The sequence below is a fragment of the Palaemon carinicauda genome, chromosome 21 (genome assembly GCF_036898095.1).
Source record: "Palaemon carinicauda isolate YSFRI2023 chromosome 21, ASM3689809v2, whole genome shotgun sequence".
Taxonomy (NCBI): domain Eukaryota; kingdom Metazoa; phylum Arthropoda; class Malacostraca; order Decapoda; family Palaemonidae; genus Palaemon; species Palaemon carinicauda.
The window spans coordinates 100,728,866-100,749,817 of record NC_090745.1 but is presented as its reverse complement, the minus strand read 5'-3'; the positions used below and the strand labels follow the sequence as shown (position 1 = coordinate 100,749,817).

Here is a 20,952-nt window from a genome sequence, read left to right as displayed (position 1 = left end):
CTTGCCTAAGGTTGAGAAGTTGATATGTATGAATGTTGCAGTGATATGTAATTATTCTTTGAAGTCATACCCTTCTTAGGAAAATCTGTGTTGTAATGTCGTGTGTGTGTGTGTGTGTATATATATATATATATATATATATATATATATATATATATATATATATATATATATATATATATATATATATATATATATATATATATATATTTATATTTATATATATATATATATATATATATATATATATATACACACACATATATATATATATATATATATATATATATATATATATATATATAACAAAACTGTGTTGTAATATATAGTGTATATTTACACACACAGATATATATTAATATATATATATATATATATATATATATATATATATATATATATATATATATATATATATATATATATATATTATGCATATATATGTGTGTGTATGTATATATGTATGTATGTATGTATGCAGTCTTACTTTGTTCTATAGCCTTTACCGGTGGAAATAATCATAGTGAATGTACTCTCAGGATATAGTTTACGATTTATACCATCCAATTATGAGTTCAGGCATTCTTTGTCACCTTCTGCGCTCCCTAGAATTTCTGCTTAAATTCTCATATCTGATATAAAGTTAGCAAAGATGGCTTATTCCGTTTCGTGGGTCAGTGATTTCTCTATATTAATGTCGATTCCGCTTTCCTATCACTTGTCGTATGGACACGACACTCCGCCTTTCTCTTGTAGAGAAATAAGAAGCGGGACTGAAACAAACCCGGCTGGATCGACTCAAGAAAAGAATTGGAAACAAAGAACAGTGAAAGAGTCTTCTTATTCTTCTTCTTCCTTTTTTGGGGTGACAGCAAACATAGCTCAAAATTAAACAAAGGGAGTGTAAAGGAGGTCCCTCCATTTCACCTATTTCTTTTCACAGACACAATATTTATCTCAGTCTTAGACCTTGAAAATCTTTCACGGGAAAGACTGTTTTTCCTTACTGCAGGATATTTATTTTTTAAGAAATGTTATTGATTAAAAATGTTATTAATCGTTTTGGCATTATCAAACTTCGTTAATTCACAATGTATTGTTCTCCCCGGATTAAAAAAAAAATAATCAAATTTTCTTTTTCTTTTTCAGAGGATGAACCTCCGGAGGATGTCACAGGCAGAGGTAATATTTTTTGGAAAGTTCTTTTAGTATAAAAGACAGATATTTATATTGATGATTCAACCGTAGCTGTAGCATACAAAAGAAGTTTACTTGTATGAGTAAGATAATCTTTAAATTAAAGGGATGGTAATCTAGTAATACCATTATTGCCGTAGTATTACTACTACTGCTAGTAGTAGTAGTAGTAGTATTTAATGTCCATGGTGATGATGTAGATGTCACGAGCGCAGAGTGAGCGTTTGGTCACCTTGGATGCCGCACCCCCTGGCCAACTTGGCGCCACTGTGGCCTGCAATGCCCTCCTTTCACCTGACCCTTCCCCTCCTCTCCTGCCTGCCCTGCCCTGCCTTGCCCTCCCACCTGCCCAACTTCCTGCCACTGTTTCACAGATACCATCCCTCATTCTCCTATCTCCTGACTGTGTCCACCACAGTCCCTCAGTTCTGTTACTTCCCTTTCACAGATCTCTCCCTGTTTCATTGCCGGGTTACAAACACCCTTTTATATGCCGTTTCTTCATTCTTTCTTGCCGTATTTGTTGCAGCCACTTAAATCCTAGATATTAAGGATATGAAAGTTGGAACATTTATATAAGTATTTGTCTCCGATGATACAAGTAACGTCTGAAGAATGTATACCACATATAAAATTCGTCTTGTTTTGTATAATTCTAATTAGTGTACCAAGTCCGCTATGGTGAGAAAAAAAAAAGATGTCTATCAGTGTTCCCTGGTCACTTCAGTTATGATCTTCCCAACCAAGGATTTAAAAACATCGCGGAATTTACTTTACCTTCCTCGTCAGTTTCCATTCCCATCATGAACTGTACCTTTCGCCTCTTTGTCTTTAATGAGATTCAACAGAGTCCAAATACTTGTACTCCGATGGGAGTTCATGTTGGTACTCAATCTCACCGCGACTCCTCTCCGACCCCCTCTTCATTTCAAGTACATCTCTCTCTCTCTCTCTCTCTCTCTCTCTCTCTCTCTCTCTCTCTCTCTCTCTCTCTCTCTCTCTCTCTCTCTCTCTCTCAAAATGACGCTTGAGAAAGAAGATGCAGTACTTGTTGAAAGCAAAACTATCTGTGTTCTTGCTATTTCTCATGAAGTGTTTTATTGTCTTTTAATTGTCTATCGCGTTAACGTTTACCCAAGGACAAAACTTATTCGTGAATTGAATTGCCATTCCCAAAGTTTAATCATGAATGATATGTGGCATTTAGCCTTGCATTTCCTAGTGTCTAGTTTCCATTATGACCCATAAAGGTCTCCAAAAAAAAAAAAAAAAAAAAAAAAAAAAGAGCAGTGCTTATTTGACAAAGCGTGTTCCTTTATATATTCCTTCATTTAATCAGATGTTGGTATCATCATCATCATCATCATCATCATCTCTTCCTACTCCTATTGTTGCAAAGGGCCTCGTCTTTCGGGTCCAAAAGTGGGGCAGTTGGTATCATACACAATTCATTTTTCTTCCGTAACATTTTTATCATCATATTATTTCAATTTATGTTGATTCCCTAAGCTCTTGAACCGTGTACTCTCCCGGCAAAAGTGACATTCGGTGAATTTGATTTCGTTTCAGATTTCGCTGTATTGCTGAATGGGCGAACCTCCCTGACCCCAATGACTACTCCCAGGGTAGCCACTGGGCGTCTTTCACTTAGAAGGGGCACCTTGCACTTCTCCTTCCTCTTGGAAGAAGGCGCACCGGCCCCCGAATCCATCCAGTTCATGAGTGACACGGGCGATATTCTAGAAATTCTGGAAGCTCAGCCGACACCATATGAAGCCACAAACAACAGGTTATGTGGCACTTGGACCAGGGTGCCAAAAGAATACAAGTAAGGCACTGCATAGCAGAATTTTGAATATGGTTATCTGTATACGCGATGGCTTAATCATTTGTGTTAACTGCTTAAATATTAAAGATAATGTATCCCTTTTATTTTGTTTTCATGTTTTGTTTCAGTTCTTTTGCATGACAATCATTCTTTCAATGGTTCCCCACAAATAGGTCTCTTCTCCGAGAAGAAAAGATGTGGGTGGCCCTATCCCCAGCTGAAGATTCTGGAGAAGACGTCATCAGCGGACTCGTGGCCCGCTACACGGGTGTTGACACGGAGGTCTTTTCGTCCCTGCTCATTCCGTCCCCAACAGCAAATCAAACTCTGAGTGGTGGTGGCACTGCAATAATTTCTGTTGACCGGAAGACGGACTCTTTGCATGTGAGCCTTGTTTTCAATGGAGTTTTTGGTCCAAGTGAGAGCCACAATACCACCCTGGCTGTCCAACTGACACCCGCAAGAGCGCTGTCACCAGTTGTCGACACAATTGTTCTCAGTAAAATAGCTTCTGTAAGTGATATTTTTCTCCGTTAGAAATACATTCTTTAAGAGGAGAGAATACAGGTTTATAATCATCCCTCTAGCATTTTATGCGCATTAGCATGTAATGTTTATAGATGTTTGTTAAAAAAAAAAAATACCAGACTTCAGTTAACTTAGATGCACAAGCTTTAGAGTAAATGTGAGAACCATTCTATGTCAAACGTTAAATGCAACCCACTAGCATTTTTTAGTGTGAAACATGTATTACTGTATGCTTTACTTATTAAAAAAATATGTTAATTCTAGAATGATCAACTGCAATCGAATATGCAATGTATGTTGAATGAAAGTCGATCGTTATGGAACGATGGCATTTATGATTCTCCAAATAAAATTACTAGAGTTACATGACCAAAATAACAGATCTTAGGATGGATGGATAAGTTGTTATTTTGAAATATCTATTATTTATTCTTTACAATGTCGAAATAGCAATGTTATAAAAAACATTAAAAGGATATAGTTACCCTCCCCCAAATAAGACATCCATCGAGACGAGAAAATTGTTAATTTTCATTCATCCATTTATTCTTGTTGAATATCTTCTAATTCATCCCTTGGAAATTAATTGAATAATTTTACCAGAGTTGTATGGAATTTGACCTTTCCTGAAGTTTGAATACTGTGGTGTATTGGAAAAAAAAATAATTATAACAGCAATAGTGCTTTAGTAGTAGTAACACATAATAAAATTGAGGGATAAAGCATTTTTGTGCTAAGTGGTGCCTTGCAAAGATTGGATTGTTGCATATTGAATTCAGTCAATATTGGTAATTAGTGAGTTTTCTTATTTTTTGTTGCAATTTACTATAAGAACACTAATGTGTGAAAACCTTTCATCAAAATTAATTATTTCTTTGTAGGACCTGAATCGGGTTGAATACATGACGACACTGGGAAATAGCAGTCTTCGACTATTGACTCGTGGTCATGTATCTATGAAAGTTTGGAGTCAAGCAGCACCAGAGTTGGCACTCGAAGGCTTAGTAACTTCCCGTGTGACCTGCAATGTTTTTTCGACTGTTTTAAGTCTTCCTGAACCTGAGAATCTTGAAGATGCAGTTTCAGCATATACTGCATACTCTCCACCCTATGGTGCTGGGTGGGCTCTTGTCACACTTTCTAATGAAGGAGATTTTGAATATGAAATATTTATCAAAGGAATGACAGTAGAGAGTTTGAAATTAGAAACACAACATAGAAAAGGACACAGAGTGGTTGAAGACATAACTTCAAGTTTTTCTGGAAACTGGGCTAATGGAACATATTCAAGACCAACATATCGTGATCTAGATGCACTACTGAGGGGAAAAATTGAAGTAGTTGCAACGTCTGGCGATAGTGGGCACGTTTTGAAAGGCATGTTAAACCAGGTTGCAGTAACAGAAGCCCTTAGGTCTCCCCAGCCTGTGTTACTTTCGTCTCCTCAGATTCCAATGGCTGCAATTGTTTGGATTGCTGTAGATTCGGCTTGTGTCACTCATTATGATGTTATGGTAGGTGGGCCTCCACCCTCTGGAGCAACTGAACCATTTTGGAACCTTACTCTTCGAGAAGATGACACTGAATTTGATCCCAGACTTGATATGAACATACTGTCACTGGAAAACGAAGTCAAAGGAAAAGAACTCTTTGCTCACTCAACTGAATTGAGTAGGTTATCATTGTCACGATTAGGTTCAGGAGTAACCTATTTGGAGCTGGTGCTAATTCAGTCTGAAGAGGATACTAGTTCACTGCCACCACTCACAGGCCTTGTCAATGGAGTGATTGTACCCCCAAAATGTCTTCTTGATTCAGATGTTGCTCTTCCTCCTCCAGTAATTCACCCAGATGACACTCCTGATCGTATTTGCATCCCTAACAGTGATAAAGTCTGCATAAAACAACTGGACGAAAGTCAAGGTGCAGAGAGGAGCCATAAATGTAAAGATGCAGGTGAGAATAGCAATCAGTCATCCTTAGACACAGTCCTTAAATTGCATGTAACCTAAAACATATGCAGTATACTATATAGGCAAGTTTATATAGTATGTCATTTTTTATTCATATGGATTTAAAGGTATGCTTGAATTCAACAAAGAATCCGAAATATTCATATATTTTTTAAGTTTGAATAGGTTACAGGGAACAAATCAAGATTTATTTTTAATGATGGAGGACCAGGTTTAGTCTGTTTTTTGAGATATACAGTTAATGTTTTTTTTTTCAGTATGTATTTAAACTACAATAATAAGCTTCGAGTGTATGGACTTTAAGAAAGGTGTAAAGGTGATTTAACGTCATATTTTCTTGTTTTAAAAAGGGCCAGCATATATTTGGAGAAAAAATATTTTACAAGTACTTCTAGACTACAGTATATCTCATACTCTCTTATGTTATTACATGTAAATTAGTGTATATACAGTATAGTATACTGTACTATACAGTACTGCAGTATTTAATGAAAAAATTAATCTGTTCAAAACAAAAATCTCAATGATTTTATCAGTAAATAGCTTTTACATTTTCAATTCTGGAATGTTCAATGCTGATCATTTACAGTATCCAGAAATTTACAGTTTACTATTTATTATCTTAAATATTTAGAAAAACATGATTTTGTTTATTTACATTGTAAATAGATAAAAGGTATTTGGATTTCAAATTTGGGAAGACAGTCAAAAAATTAATACTAGATCTGCTTTGAAATGGGACATCCCAATGTCAAGAGCCAAGCATTAGCATAGAATCTCAGTAAATTAACATACTCCTTTTGTAACTTAGTTTTGACATTTATTTTTATGATTTTATACTACCAGCCCCATACAAATGTTAGGAGAGCTGAATTAAAAGGAAAAATTCTTGAATTAGCCATTAAAAATTCCAACTTAAGCTGTTAGTTGAAGATGACCATTTATGCAAAATGTGAATAAGAAACAATGTAATAAGACACTTTATCCATACATTACTCAGTAAGCTACAGCTCGATTAACCAAAGACAGTGTGAGATTTGTTGTTCTATGATACAAAAATATTCATATTGGATTTGGTTATATTAAAAATTAGAAATTGAACATCTATGAATGCATTTTCCTAAACAGATGATACAAATCTTGGATTTATATAAGCTTCTAAAGGGTAAAAACATTATATGGAACCAAACTAAGAAAGATTTAATAGACTTCATTGCCAGCATCCTCTCATTATTGTATGAATAAAATGTTGTGCAAAGAAAATTGATTTGGATATAGTAATTAAATGTACATGGATCAAATGATAAATGTTTTGAGTGTATGAAATGTTACATGATAAAGACAACTGCTTCTATTTTGCAGATAATCGTGTATTTGAGGATGGCTCGAGTTGGCAGTCTCCTGCAAATACTTGTCAGATGTGCATGTGTACGAAAGGGAAGATAAAGTGCCAGGACGTGATGTGCCTAAAACTTCAGTGTGAGGGAGCTGTCACTCCTCCAGGACAGTGTTGTCCTGTTTGTCCAAGTAGGTGTTGAAGGTTTTCCTAATTTTAGTAATTGTAAAGGAGGAGATTTACTTAACCAAACTTTGAATTATATACCGTACTACACTGGTATACTTTACAGTAATTTTAATCTCCTATTTATGATGATAAGTATGGATATTACTAATTTGAAGAATTAAATTGTTAATTTGATTAGATTTCACAATGACTGGATTTTCATTTATTTGCAGGTGATCATGACATAGTTAGACCTGATAAGATGTGTATCTTTGATGATGTAAGATACAGCGTTGGAGCAGAATGGTATCCCTTCCTAGTCCCCAAAGGCTTTGATAAATGTGTTACCTGTAGATGTCAGGTAAATACTCTTGATAAATAAATTGTTGTTAGAAATAGCAGTAAAACTACCTTATGTAACTTTGATAATGCAACAGAATGCAGTTACACTCAGAAACATGCAACAATCTAGTATTCACCGTCTTTTTCACTGAATGATAAAATGCTTACAATTTCTGTTTGATAATCTGAATTGGAAGCTAATTTAGCATGAATTGAATTAACATCTTTTGTGTCTACTGTTATTTTAAAATGCTCTTTATTATTTCGTATGCATAAATAATTTGCATTTTCACCAGACAAGTTCACGTGGAGAACCTTCTGTCACATGTGCAAGACTGTCCTGTCCCTTGCTGATCTGTGACGAGAGCATGTTTGAACAGAAACCAGGTGCCTGCTGTTCCACATGCAAACCTCCAGCACCTAAGCCTACTGTAATTACTGGGGACAGTGATGTAATAAATAACCCTCCACTCAGTGAAGATGAATATAGAGCAAATATTCTAGATACAGGAGGATGTATTTATAAAGAAAATGTGAGTATTGGAAGTCTCCAACACGTCTAGATATTTTGATACACTACTGTATATGATTTTTCTTTTCATAACACATTAGTGTATAATGCTACAGGATACAATAATTTTGAATTATAAAAATTGTTTAAGTGATCCATTTTATCATCTTTTTTTATGTAAGATGAATATTGTATGAAAAGAGGTCTTGCCTTACCAGTGGTAGTCTTCTACCTTTCAGCATTTGGCGAGAAATGGCGAGGAGTGGCATCCATCAGTTGCTTCCTTTGGTATCTACCAGTGTATTACCTGTAAATGCAAGGTAAGGATCATGAATGATTTTTGTAATATTATTGGTTGTCTTTATAAAACTAATATATTGTAGTTTCCATACTTTGTTTTTTATTACAATGCATTTTTGGTTCTAATTTTTGAAAGCATTGTGAAATAAAATTCTAATTTGAACCATTGCAAATTTCTTAAACAGATTTCTAGTATTATGCTTTTATGCTTTTTATTTTAATATTACATCATGAATTCATGTCTAATAGTTCAATGTGTCACTTTCATTGAATTTTCAACTTTATTACCAATAACATTAGGTTTTTTCATTATAAGAACCTTGGGTCATTCAAATATTGGTGCAAAACATCTAAAATGACATTAAAACAAACATGAGACTTATTCAAGTTACTGTTGTTAACTGAAATATCTTCACAAGCTCAAATGCCTTGATGTAGACAAAATTTACCAAATTATTTTTTTGGCCATTGTATAGACTCGTAGCTGTTTGTGAAGTTTTAATTTTTGACAACTAAAAAGGGGAAAATAAAAGTTCACTATTTTCAAATTTCTCTTTTTTTATAGAGCAGTATACTGTACCCCTTTTATAGCAACTAACTTGATTAAGCAAGAAGTCTAAGGAATGTACCCACATTTTTAAAGAATGTGTAACATAAATGGAATGATGAGTCTCGCAAGCTTTGTGGAGGATTAGATGGAAGCTGAATCATATTCATAATCTAAGGCTAATTGTAAGCAGAGTCAAAGGATGAGTAATTTTGCTTGCCATGCAATGTCCAAGAGCCTGATCATATATGGTTATGAACAACATCCAAACCACGAATCCAACCAAGGTAGAACGAGGAAGGGTTACATAGTAATGTCTGGTGACTCACCAAGTACTGTAGACCTACAGAACCTCCCTCCTTCCACTTCCTAATTTGCAAGAAAAGTGAAGTTGTGGATACTAGTGAAAATTGTCAGGCTGTACTCGGGGCTCAAACTCTATATCTACAGATTGGAAGTCAGAGACATATTTACCACGGTAACACAATCAATTATCATATGTATGAGATAGTGGTCCTATCAAGTTTTTCCAAAGAACTCTGGAATGTAAATCAGAATTTCATGTCCTATGCAATCGTAATGGCCAGTCAACCAGATTATTGTTATTTATATTACAAGCTAGGCTACAACTCCAGTTGGAAAAGCAAGATGCTAAAAGCCCAAGGGCTCCAATAGGGAAAAATAGCCTAGTGAGGAAAGGAAACAAGGAAATTAATAAACTACAAGAGAAGAATTTACAATCAAAATAAGATATTTCAAGAACAGTGACAACATTATAAATTAGATTCTTCACATTGAGACTATAAAAACTAAAAAAAATAAGAGGAAAGGCAAATAAGATGGAACAGCATGCCAGGGTGTGCCCCAAAGCAAGAGATCTCTAATACAAGACAGTGGAAGGCCATGGTACAGAGGCTATGGCACTAACCAAGATCAAAGAGCAATGGTTTGATGAATTTTTCCACTACTCAACTTGAAATTTCACTCGAGATACCCACTCTTGACTGCAGCTCCGTACACCCCATAAACAGCTAAGAGGTACATGAAAAGATGAGAGCTGTATCTGCTTTTCTCTGTGGTTTGCTTATGCTTCAGATGTTCTGTTGAGTACAGAAACCCAAAATATACCGGAAAAAAAGGAGCCAGTTATAGATAAACTATTTTGATTGTGTAGCTGTAAGATATAAGAAACATGCAAAGCAAACAGTTAATATATGCAATTAGTACAATATGCCACATTATACAGTATAATATAAAGTTTGGATTTGATGCAAGTTTATTGTTGATATTAAGTAAATATCATGACTCAGTTTGGTTTCGTGTTTAGTTGTTATGCACCAATTCTTCCCTCATTTATTTTAACAATATTTTTTCCTTATTTTAATTCAAGAACATTGATGAAAAATTTAGATAATATACACAAAAAGATATTTTAAAGCAATTCAAATTATTTTTGGACACGATAATTTGTGGAAAAAATTAAGGTCTTGTACGTAGAAAATTAATTTTGTATCATAGTCACCTTAATTGCTCTATACAGTACTAAAACTTTCTACTTATTTTACCAGATATCAAGGATGACCTCTAATCCTGAAATCATGTTCCAAGCAAAAATGTCATAGCAAAGCAATGTATGTTCATGTAAAGTACAGAGACTTGATATTCACTCATGTTATTAAGTTGGACAGTTCCACTAAGATATAGTGTATCTTGTTGCTATTTTAAACTAATAAATTTTCCTATTGGTTCTTTTTACAGGATGGTAATGTTACATGTAATCCCAAGCAGTGCCCAGTTTTAACATGCCAAAAGATGGTGCAAGTAGAAAATGAATGTTGTCCTCGCTGTCAAGATTCTGTTGACCCATCTCAGTTCTTCCCTCCATCTAGAAAAGCATCATCAAGAGGTACTAAAAATAAAAAGAAAGCAAACCAAAGAAGTAGATATCAAAGACGAAATTCTGGCTAAATCCAGCTGAAAGTTTTGTAACCTGCACAGTGATTGTGTAGTGGTTAAAAGTCAATATGGAGGGTCGAAAGAGGAACCAATATTTTGGGTACTTTTTTATTTTTCATTCTGCTAAGCAAAAGTATTCATACTCCCTCCCTGTTAGGCTTATCACATGTCCGTCCCAATAGGGATACTCAACCTATGCTGGCGATATGTTTTGTTTCCCACAAAAGGGGACAATTATTTATTTATATACTTTTTATCATTTTGCCGTAACAGTAGATGGCATGGGAAAAACAAACTAGACATGTTGATGCCTTTAAACTAGAGGCTGAGCAGTGCAGTTTCAAAGAAAGTCGTAATGTACAGAAGTGACATGGTAGAAATGGCCCCTTTGTACAGTAAATTGAATATTAAATGGTGCAGAAATGTCTTGAGGCCCTGAAGCAAAGGGCTAGAGTGCATGGGACCTGAGTTGTTGAGCTGTTGTTGAGGGAGAAAGAGGTCTTTACAATGTTCTGTACTGTACACTTACATTTTGGCTAATTAAAATAGAAAGGTAAACTAAATGACAAGGTAAAGAATAGGCTTTTAACTTGCTCAAAAAATGTGTACTGTACTTGGTACTGACTGATATGTACTGTATTATGTAAAGTGGTCGTATATTATTCCAATTGTGATAAAACGTGATATGTAAGTATTAGAATGCACTTAATAAGTGGAAGAAAAATTATCAAAAGCTCATTCAGGAAAGGACTTCTTTCCCTCATCAGCAAGCTGTCTATGGTACCAAAGATGACGGGTGTTTTTAAATCTGAGTTTTGCTGTAATTGTGAGGAGATCAGCGAACATGAAGTGTATTAGACAAATAGATGGCTCAAGCCCCAAGCCACATGATAAAGACTAAGAGTAGCCTTCAAGGGCCTCAGAGAGCGTGATTGCTATGAGTATGTAGTAATTTTGTCCCTTAAAACTAGATATTCTCAAGATATTTATTAACATTTAGACAAAAGTTTCTCTTGATTTATTTTACCATATTTTGAGATTAGTCATAAAACTATGAATCTCCTCACATATGTATTCCCTATGTTATTTTTTCAGTCAGTTATTTCCTTTAAACTTGATTAAGTTGGAGGGCTGTTGAATGCTGAGACAATGGTAAGCCAAATCCAACTTAAAGCTCAATCTTAAAATGATAGTATCAAGTTATTGAAGCAGCTTTATAAGGAAGTGCTGATGGTGGCGCATTATTAATAATATTCTCCGGTGCATTTTGTGTAAACTGTGGAGGCTACTGCTTCTATTCATAAGGTGTAATAGAAAATTTAGTTTTATTTCTTAATTAGAATGAAGTGTTGTGAGCCAAGCTTTCTTGATGGCATCAAGGTCTGATTCATAGTCTTAGAAATTAATAGAAAGCATTAGAATATGAAATTAGCCCAAATCTGCTATTACGTATTTTGGCTAGCAGATTATGAAACAGACTTTGGAGAAGTAGGAAGAACAATCATATTTTTGTAAATGTGTAAATATTTTACCATAAAGAGAATTAATTGAAACTAGTGATTGCTTTACTACTCTTTGCATATGCATATTTGTGACATGATGATAGCCTGTATACACATACTCAGTAAGGCTTATATTACAGATGTAAGCCATGCTGACTTTAATCCTAGGCTTAGATCATCCTTTTTATGACCTTATGTTGGTCCAAGATTCCAAGCTATCGAGGCTAATTTTGTTCTCTTTAATATGGGAAACTGAACTGTACTGTCAATAAATCTCAGGAACAAAATTATTGGCTTTATCACAACTCAAAATTTTCCTTTCAAATATGGTAAATTCTGCTCTTATTTTATGGGTGACAAATGTGATTGCAATGCCTCATCACCTAATATGAATGTAGTACTATTCACTGTGACATGCCTTTCCTAAATTAGAGAATACTGATTTGGAAAACATTGTGGACTTTGTAAATACTGTACAGATGCTCTGTAAAGTTATAGGGGCATTAACAAAATGATTTTGAAGTCTATATTACCTGATTGCTAGAGAAATTTTAAAATTGTCTGAAAAGTTGCTGCATATATAGAAAGTGAAAAGCTATGTTGAGTACAGGGTGAAAATTTTGAGAATAGCAGTGTCAGTTTAAAATCTTGAACAACAACATCACTCTATGTAGCCTCACAATTTCATTCTTTATTGGCAGTATGAAATCCCTTAAAATTGACAAGTGTTTAATGACAGCATCATATTGTTTTTTGCACTGTATGTCTAAGAAATTAAAATATCTTTTATTATTGGCATAACCAAATTATGGTACAGTACTTCATAGGTGCAGTGTATACTTGTACTGAAGAATCACTAATGACCACACTATTGACTGGTAGTTTTTATCTAGATTAATATTAACTATAACTATCAAGACTACTAGGTAAAAGGAATATGTTATTTAATGGAATAGTTTTGATATTTAATTTTTAAAGATGATGTAGCTTGTGTGGCTAAGAAGATATGTATGCCTTTATTTTTAAGATTGGTATGATTACTATATATTACGTTTAAAGTTCATTTAATCAAAGTGATGTACAGTGATTGCAGATACAGAAAATATTGCAGTAATTTGTTTTCATTATCATCTACTTTTATCAACAGTAAGGTGTGCTTATTGTGATGAGTGAAGCCCAATATAGTACATGACTACTATAGTTCTAATAACAATATTTTTGAAAATTTTATTTTGTCAAATGAGTTGGCACAATTTTGTATTAAACATTCGAGTGCATTATACTCACTTTCTTCACCCACTGAAATAAATCCTGATGGAACTGATCTAGTCTGCATTTCTAAACCATGTTTAAAAAGAGTGGCTATGTTTACAGTAACTGTACTTATATTGATATTAATGAGGTATGTTGTACTGTATATGAGGAATATAGAAGTGACATTGCTAATGTAAAATTTTGCTTACAGTTCTGCCCATATGAATTCAAAATAAGGTTTAGTCACATACATAATACAATTTGTATGACATTTAATAATTCATGAGTAGGTTATAAATTTCTGTAATCTAGATTAAGAGCTTATAAGATGTTTTGATGCTAAGTGCATTAAGAGTGTACAGTATTTATACTTGCAGTAATATTGTGTTATGTCTTAGATTACTGTAATATGATATAGGTAGAGAGTGGGCTTTTTATGAAATATCTATTTTTTCCCAAAAGAAGTTGAGGCAAAGGGGATTTTGGGGGGATGGTGGGTTGGGAACTGTTACAATCAAAATGTTAACATGTGCCATAATATTATGTTTTTTATAGATCACAAAACATAAGTGAAGCAACAAAATTACATAATTCTGATATCTAAGATATATTTTATCTTAATAAATTTTGTTATTTATAAACTATCATTTTCAAGTATTGTAATATGTTCCCGTATGATGGACTTTCCTTATTTTGAAAGTATCAAAAATGTACATTTAATGCTAAATTCTGACTGACCATACTAAAATATGGAAAACATATACTGTACACTAATTTCTTAAACTTGGTAGAATTTTCTTTTGTATTCCTGCTTTCTGTCTTGTGTATGCCCATTAAGGTCATTATTTCATGAGCATTATATGAAACTTAGTACAGTACTGTAATACCAAAAATTCAGGTTATATGTTATACAAATCAACATGAATGCAGGTTAAGAAAAGCTTTGGGTAAACTAGTTTCATCCAAAGTGAGTACTTGGAAATTCATCATTACGGGAAAATACAGACTAGGATGTACACTAAATGTTATAACAGATTTGATTTTATTGTACTCTATATTAATGTAAAGATGTCACACAGTTCTAATGATAGTGTGAAAATAAAGATCCAGTCATCTCCTGGTGGTCTTCCCGTCAAAGTCATTCAAAAGTTTATTATTGCAGGGTATAATGCTAAGTTGTATTGTATAGTAGTGTGGAATGTGTTGAAAAAACTGGCATCTTCATAATTACAAAATTGTATAATGATAAGTAATTTATTTAGCTATTTCTAATCTCAGTAGATTATTAGTTTCAATAGTTTTACATTGTCTATTGTAAATAAGATACAAATTGCATTAATAGTAATACATTCTTAAGCTAGTCAGGTTTTGCAGATACAGTAATACCTAAATCATGTCTTAAGTTTTACACACAATATTTATCTAAAAATATTTACACTTTGACCACTTTCCTTTCAATAAATTAATTACTGTGGAGTGATACGAGAAGAGAACTGATACAGGGGACACGCCTTAATAAAGAAAGATGATGCGAAGGTAACTAGGGTATCTCAAAAGTACATAGCAATAAACTTAAAACTGAAAAGGGTACTGAAATATATTCTTTAGATAAATTGCTGAGAATTCTTATTTCAGTATAGAAAGAGGTTAGCCATTACCACTGTAAAAATCTTTGGAGACAAGAATTGAAATGAATCTCTTTTATAAAACAGGGCAAAATTGCTTATATTATATTGTTTTTTTTATATTGAAGCATTTAATGAGATTTTCCAAATATTTTTATCAATAATAACAATGATAATAATATTACCGTTGTTTGACTTACTAATGTTACTCTGACATTTTTTCCATATACCTGTACATACAGGAATTTTGAACTGTAATATTTTACATGCATTGAAGATTGAAATCTATATAGGGTAAAAGTCTTTTCCAAAGTTATACGCATTTGTATAAGAAATTTCCATTATAGAATTTGTATAGTATTTGCATATATTTTTTGAGTAGCTTGTGTAATGCTGATAAAGTATACTAATTTGCAGTCAATGCAATTACTTCATGTAAAATTTCAAATTAAAACTTTGAGTAAAATGCAGTCATTTTGAAGGAACCTGGCAGCTAAAATAATTTCATTTTGAGAATTTTTATTATCATAACATGAGGAATTTTTATGGGGTAAGAATTGAATAAGAATGGTTTATTGAATACTGGTATTTTATGTACTGTAGTAAAGAAGAACAAAGAAGCACTTTTTCCACTGATGTCCTGACAAAATTGAATACTGTACAGAATTAGTTTATCTTTTTACTGCATTTGTAAATTTATTCTACAATTTTTAAAGATTCATCTGGATAGATTAGCTGTCAGCATACTTCCATTGTCAAATGGATGCCAAAAAATTCACGTGTCTTACCAAGACTTTGTTCATTCATTCAAAGTTTAGATATTAAGAATAATTTTGTATAACATTTGTAACAATAATCATTCAGACTTGATTTTATGTAATTAGGACTTTACTCTGAAACACTCAGTGGAAAATAAAGTTTTTAATAAATTATACTTTAAAATAGTTTTACCTTTGATAGATAAGCCAACTGTATGGATATTCAGGAAAATCCCAGTGACCATTTCACACTTGTGATCAATGTTTTGTTTTCAGTGCATACACAACTAAAGGAATATGACAGAGTTCTCAGATTATTAAGGATTACAACAGTCTCAGGGAGTGAGAGTTCAGAATACTATTTTCAAGTACTGTAAAAGCACTTCATATAGCAAATTATAATCCTTGGGAATTGCATTTTTGTTTTTTACTTTACTCTTAATACTCTTTCATAGTTTGTTCATAACATCTGTGTATGAAAATGCCAGAGGACAGATAAGATAAAATTAAATAAACAACTGTCAGGAGTTAAAGAACTGTGTTCTTGCCTGCCCTTATATCTGCCATCCATTGAAACTATGCATTCATGAAATTATATGATAAACATGCTGTATATAGACAAAAATTTGAAGGAACTTCTTCCTCTTTTTGCAAACTATGACAACTCTACTATTATTGTGTATGATGTATGATTATACTACAGTCATTAATACTAAATCTTTAAAACTTATTTTAACTGACCATATACAGTATAAAACAAGGAAGGAATTACACATGACCATTGTAGTATAAAGAATCAGTCTTCCTTATTTTGTTAGTAACTTGCATGTAAATTTCATATGCAATATTTTTTTAGGGTAACTGCTGAACTTCATCCATAAGCTGCCTTTTTTTTACGTAATGACTTATGCTACGAGCTGGGAATTGCTATGTTTGCATATGCTTTTTACTGTACATTGTTCACTTATCTTTGTCTATCTTGTATTTTTTAATACTTTCTCTCTTTATCTCTACCAGACTTTATATCATTTCCTTCTAATCTGTGTATAACTTAGTCACTTATATATTCATCTTTTCTTAGCATTCCTAAATGTGTAAATACTAAACTTTTTGTTGTTGTTAATAATACATTAAGCTGAAAGAATAAAATAAATACAAGGAACTTTACCTTTGACTATTGCCTTCATATAATTTTGCGATACATTTTCAGCCCCATGGTCATTCTCTTAAAAGAAAGGGGGATTTTCACCAGGCAAAGTTATTCATGGAACAAAACCCAAGCCCAAATGTGCTTTTGAATTGATTGTACCCATTTTGATTACTGTGTAAATCACAGCACATTGTTGAAAGTTTATGCTGTAGACATGTGGAATACATGTGATAGTTGTCTTTTGAAATCAAATGGCTGTAACACCCAGTAATTAATAGTATGCCTTGCATGATGTAAAATCATTTGATTTTGTAATGACATCACCAAAGAAAAACGAATCGCTCCTAGTTCCTAATGAGCTTCATGTATTTTCATGAATATGTAAATTTGGTAAAGGAGTATCTGGACAAACAATGATGCTATGAGGACTATAAAGTAGAATGTTTGTATAAAACATATAAAAGGCAAATGAGGAAAATATATTTTGTCGTTACTAAATGAACAATTAGGAAAGTATCAAAGTTCAACAAAAACTTCAAATGAGGCCATTCATTAAAAGGCAGAAAATTACAGTTTCATGATCAGACAGCCACGCTGAATCAACTGGAGAGGTTGAGGCAAAGTAGGCCACACATCAGAAGAAGTCATGTTAGCACTGGCTGAACAGACCCAATACCATGTTCATCTCTTACTAATATAACATGCAGGTGGTGTATTCCTAAGTCTTTCTGTCATCAAATTGATACAATACTGTTATATAAAGTAAAGAAATTGGCCCTACATATTTGCATCTCTTGTATATTTTTATAAGGAACTTCAGTTTGCCTAGAGGAAATAGACCTGTTTTAAGTAAATATCAACTTTTCCAAACTCCTATTCTTAATGTGCTGTAAAAACTATTGTCTATGTAATTGAAAAGATGTAGCTAATTCAATAATGCATTGTTGCTTTACACTTTCATAACATTTTCATTCAGTAAGTAGAGTAAAATAAGAATAATAAGCAATCATACTGGTTTGTCAACATTCCAAATAATTTATAAAAGAATGTGACTAATTGCTCATAAAAAGTTGAAAAAATATTAAGGATATGCTACATCCTATTCATATAGGATGTAGCATGTCTTTTTTTTAATAGTTTTATTGGATATTGATTGAACATGGTATGTAGGATTTTCAGTTAAAATCTGTTATATAATACAAAAAAAAAAAAATATCAAATATGTGGATTTCACAATCAAGTCTTTCAGATATATATTTTACCAGTGGTGTCTAGCTATTAGAAGGTATTATTTTACATGTGTAATTTGGTGTATGAGATTGCATAAACTATACAGTACACTATAAACTCCCCCATGCAATGGTGAGTTTAAAGGTACAAAGCAGATGGAGCCACGAGCTCTGCAAGGATGCCAGAATAGAGCTTTGTGTATCCCAACCCTTTCATTTGGTATTAAGTGGAAGTGTCAGGTATATACAATACAGACCCCTCAGTCAAAGTAAGTGGCGATCTTTATCTGACCAACTATTCCAAGAAGGCTGAAGGTATGTACAAACTATAATGATATTTGGAAATGTTAGTGTTCATTTTTAATGTATTGGGTACATTCAGTGTAGTTGTTAGAATAACTACATATTTTTGGGTTTCAAATTTCAGATTAATTAGGAAAATATTAAGACCCTAGGTTAGATTGAAGGTTCGTTTTAAATAAATTTTTATTATTTCGAAAATTTATAGCATCCTTTTAGTAAGGAATATCTTGGATTTTTGTCCAGCATTATCGATTCTTAAATTAAAAAAATTGAACATGAGTGTTATATAAACTATTCCAGGTTATTTTAAAGTGGACAATTGATTTCACCTAATCAGCAGTGAAAATTCATTGACCAGTCCCCTTTCTTTAATGTTACTCTGAAGCTTATGATGCAGTAGGTCCACCAATAGGATTTTATATAATGTTTGACACTGTTACAGATGGAGTAGAGTCACTAGGTCTGTTAGGGCTTATCCCGGTTAATAATTGCACTAATGAATTTATTAATTCAATAATAAGTAAAACATGCAAATGGTAGATTTACTTCCTTCAAGATAACTTCCTCTCATGGAGCCTTGGGTTTATTACTAGTTTACAAAGTAATTAACTTGTTACCAGTGGTCGCTCATGGCTAAACTTAGTGGGGTGGTGCTAAATAAATGTAGCCTTTGTTTTAATATTGTGTAGAAGGAAATAAAGACATAAGAAAATGTATTAAAAAAAATTGATAGAATCCTGAAAGAACAAAATCAAAGTATTTTTTACTTATCATGACCAAAACTGTCACTGTTCAAGCTTGATCAATTAATTTGAAATTAAATCAGATTTTCTTGTTTTAATATGAATTAAGAGGTTTATTATTTGCACCTTGATCTCTAGATGACAAGATTTTTTTTCTCCACTGAAAGCTCTATAAGTGTAATTAGTATTTCCGAATTCAGTGTGTGAAAATAAGTGTCATTTTCAAAGAGAATTTTTTTTCAGGAAACACGTTTTTTTTATTAGAAAATCTTTCCCAGCCCGTAACTATAAAACCTTAGATTGTATTTATAAATTTGACACACACGGCTCGGTGTTGGGCTCGTGGATGCCATTCAACACTTTAGTAAAGCTTGGAGAAACCCCCATATTTTCGCTGAAATTAGGAGGTAGGTTATCATTATGGAAGGAAACCAGAGCGAAAGCAGAAACTGACAATATATTTTGTACTTAATATCTAAATTGGGCTTGTTTCCATGACTAATCAAGGTCGTAATTACTATCGTGAGAAACGGATAACATAACAGAATAAAATTTAATACAGGGATACATTACTAAATTGCCTGCTGGTTTACGCTCCAAAGCAAATTGTTTGTTTACATTCTACGGTCCAAATGTTTCTTCAGGTTACTATTACATTGGCGTTACACTGACTCGGATGAATCAGTGTTATCAATGCCCGTGCTGAGAAAGGAGTTCTTGTAGTTTTGTGGCCTGTGCCCTTTCCTGTCCTTGTGTAAATCTAGCAAGCTAGTCAGAAATGGCTATATACGTGCACTGCTTTGTTTATTTTACTGAATTTGTGATTTTGGTGATAAGGAATAAATTTGTGTGATTTTTGGTGATATAGAATGAATTCGTGTGATTTATACAGTTTATGAAGATTAAGTAATATCTAGTGAATGGCTGGTGCTAATTTTCAGCGTTACAAAGGCTGCTAACGTTCAGAAACACCATTAGGACTAAACGGAGAGTAAGTATATACCCATTTTATTTCTGTACGCTATTCCTTACTGTAAAAGCCCCACCCTGCAAAAGTCAACTAACTCTAAACTAACCCAATATACTAAAGCAGAAATATTTGGACCACTTAATCTCTCAAAATATACGATTTTGTGATTTTACCCTTTCCAATCCACGTTACTTCATAATCACGGCTTTTCAATATCTATCACAAATGCTTAGACCTATATGATTTTTTTGCATAGTTGAATTTGCAGTACCTGATAAATAAGAACACTTGGTCAATACTTTCCACAGAAAATTGATACAGTAATTTATGCAAGTTACATATAAAGTATTTGGTGTTTTTGTTAAATCGTTATTGATGTTTCGTTTAGTTTATATTGTGGTCTGCTTATATGTTTCTACTTCACACTAGAAGTTTCGTTGCGCACTGGAATTCTCTCTCTCTCTCTCTCTCTCTCTCTCTCTCTCTCTCTCTCTCTCTCTCTCTCTCTCTCTCTCTCTCTCTCTCTCTCTCTCTCTCTCTCTCTCATCACAGTTTATTGCTTTAACAATTTTAAACGTCAACATCTGAATCCATGGTCAGTTTGTATGATGCTGCTCTTTTTAATTCCACATCCAAAGCTTTGCTGTAGGCCTATCTCGAATTCGCCCGCATGATCACTAATGTTGTTTTTTCTTTGTAATAATTCATAGACTTACTCATGACAAAATTCTA

The 20,952-nt window shown here is 33.1% G+C and overlaps 1 protein-coding gene across 2 annotated transcripts in view; it reads left to right on the top strand.

Annotated features, from left to right (window-relative positions):
* Positions 1-16,001, top strand: part of sog (short gastrulation) — a 41,711-nt gene extending 25,710 nt beyond the window's left edge. Inside the window, exons 3-11 of one of the 2 annotated variants that reach the window (XM_068345190.1) lie at positions 1,150-1,182; positions 2,767-3,025; positions 3,199-3,538; positions 4,435-5,509; positions 6,889-7,053; positions 7,264-7,391; positions 7,669-7,905; positions 8,123-8,203; positions 10,489-16,001. In XM_068345190.1, coding sequence (XP_068201291.1) covers positions 1,150-1,182; positions 2,767-3,025; positions 3,199-3,538; positions 4,435-5,509; positions 6,889-7,053; positions 7,264-7,391; positions 7,669-7,905; positions 8,123-8,203; positions 10,489-10,698 — 2,528 coding nt within the window. In that variant the 3' untranslated portion in view covers positions 10,699-16,001. Of the gene's footprint in view, positions 1-1,149; positions 1,183-2,766; positions 3,026-3,198; positions 3,539-4,434; positions 5,510-6,888; positions 7,054-7,263; positions 7,392-7,668; positions 7,906-8,107; positions 8,204-10,488 lie in introns of both variants that reach the window. The other variant, XM_068345189.1, reaches the window with a different exon arrangement.
* The last annotated feature ends 4,951 nt before the right edge of the window (positions 16,002-20,952 follow it).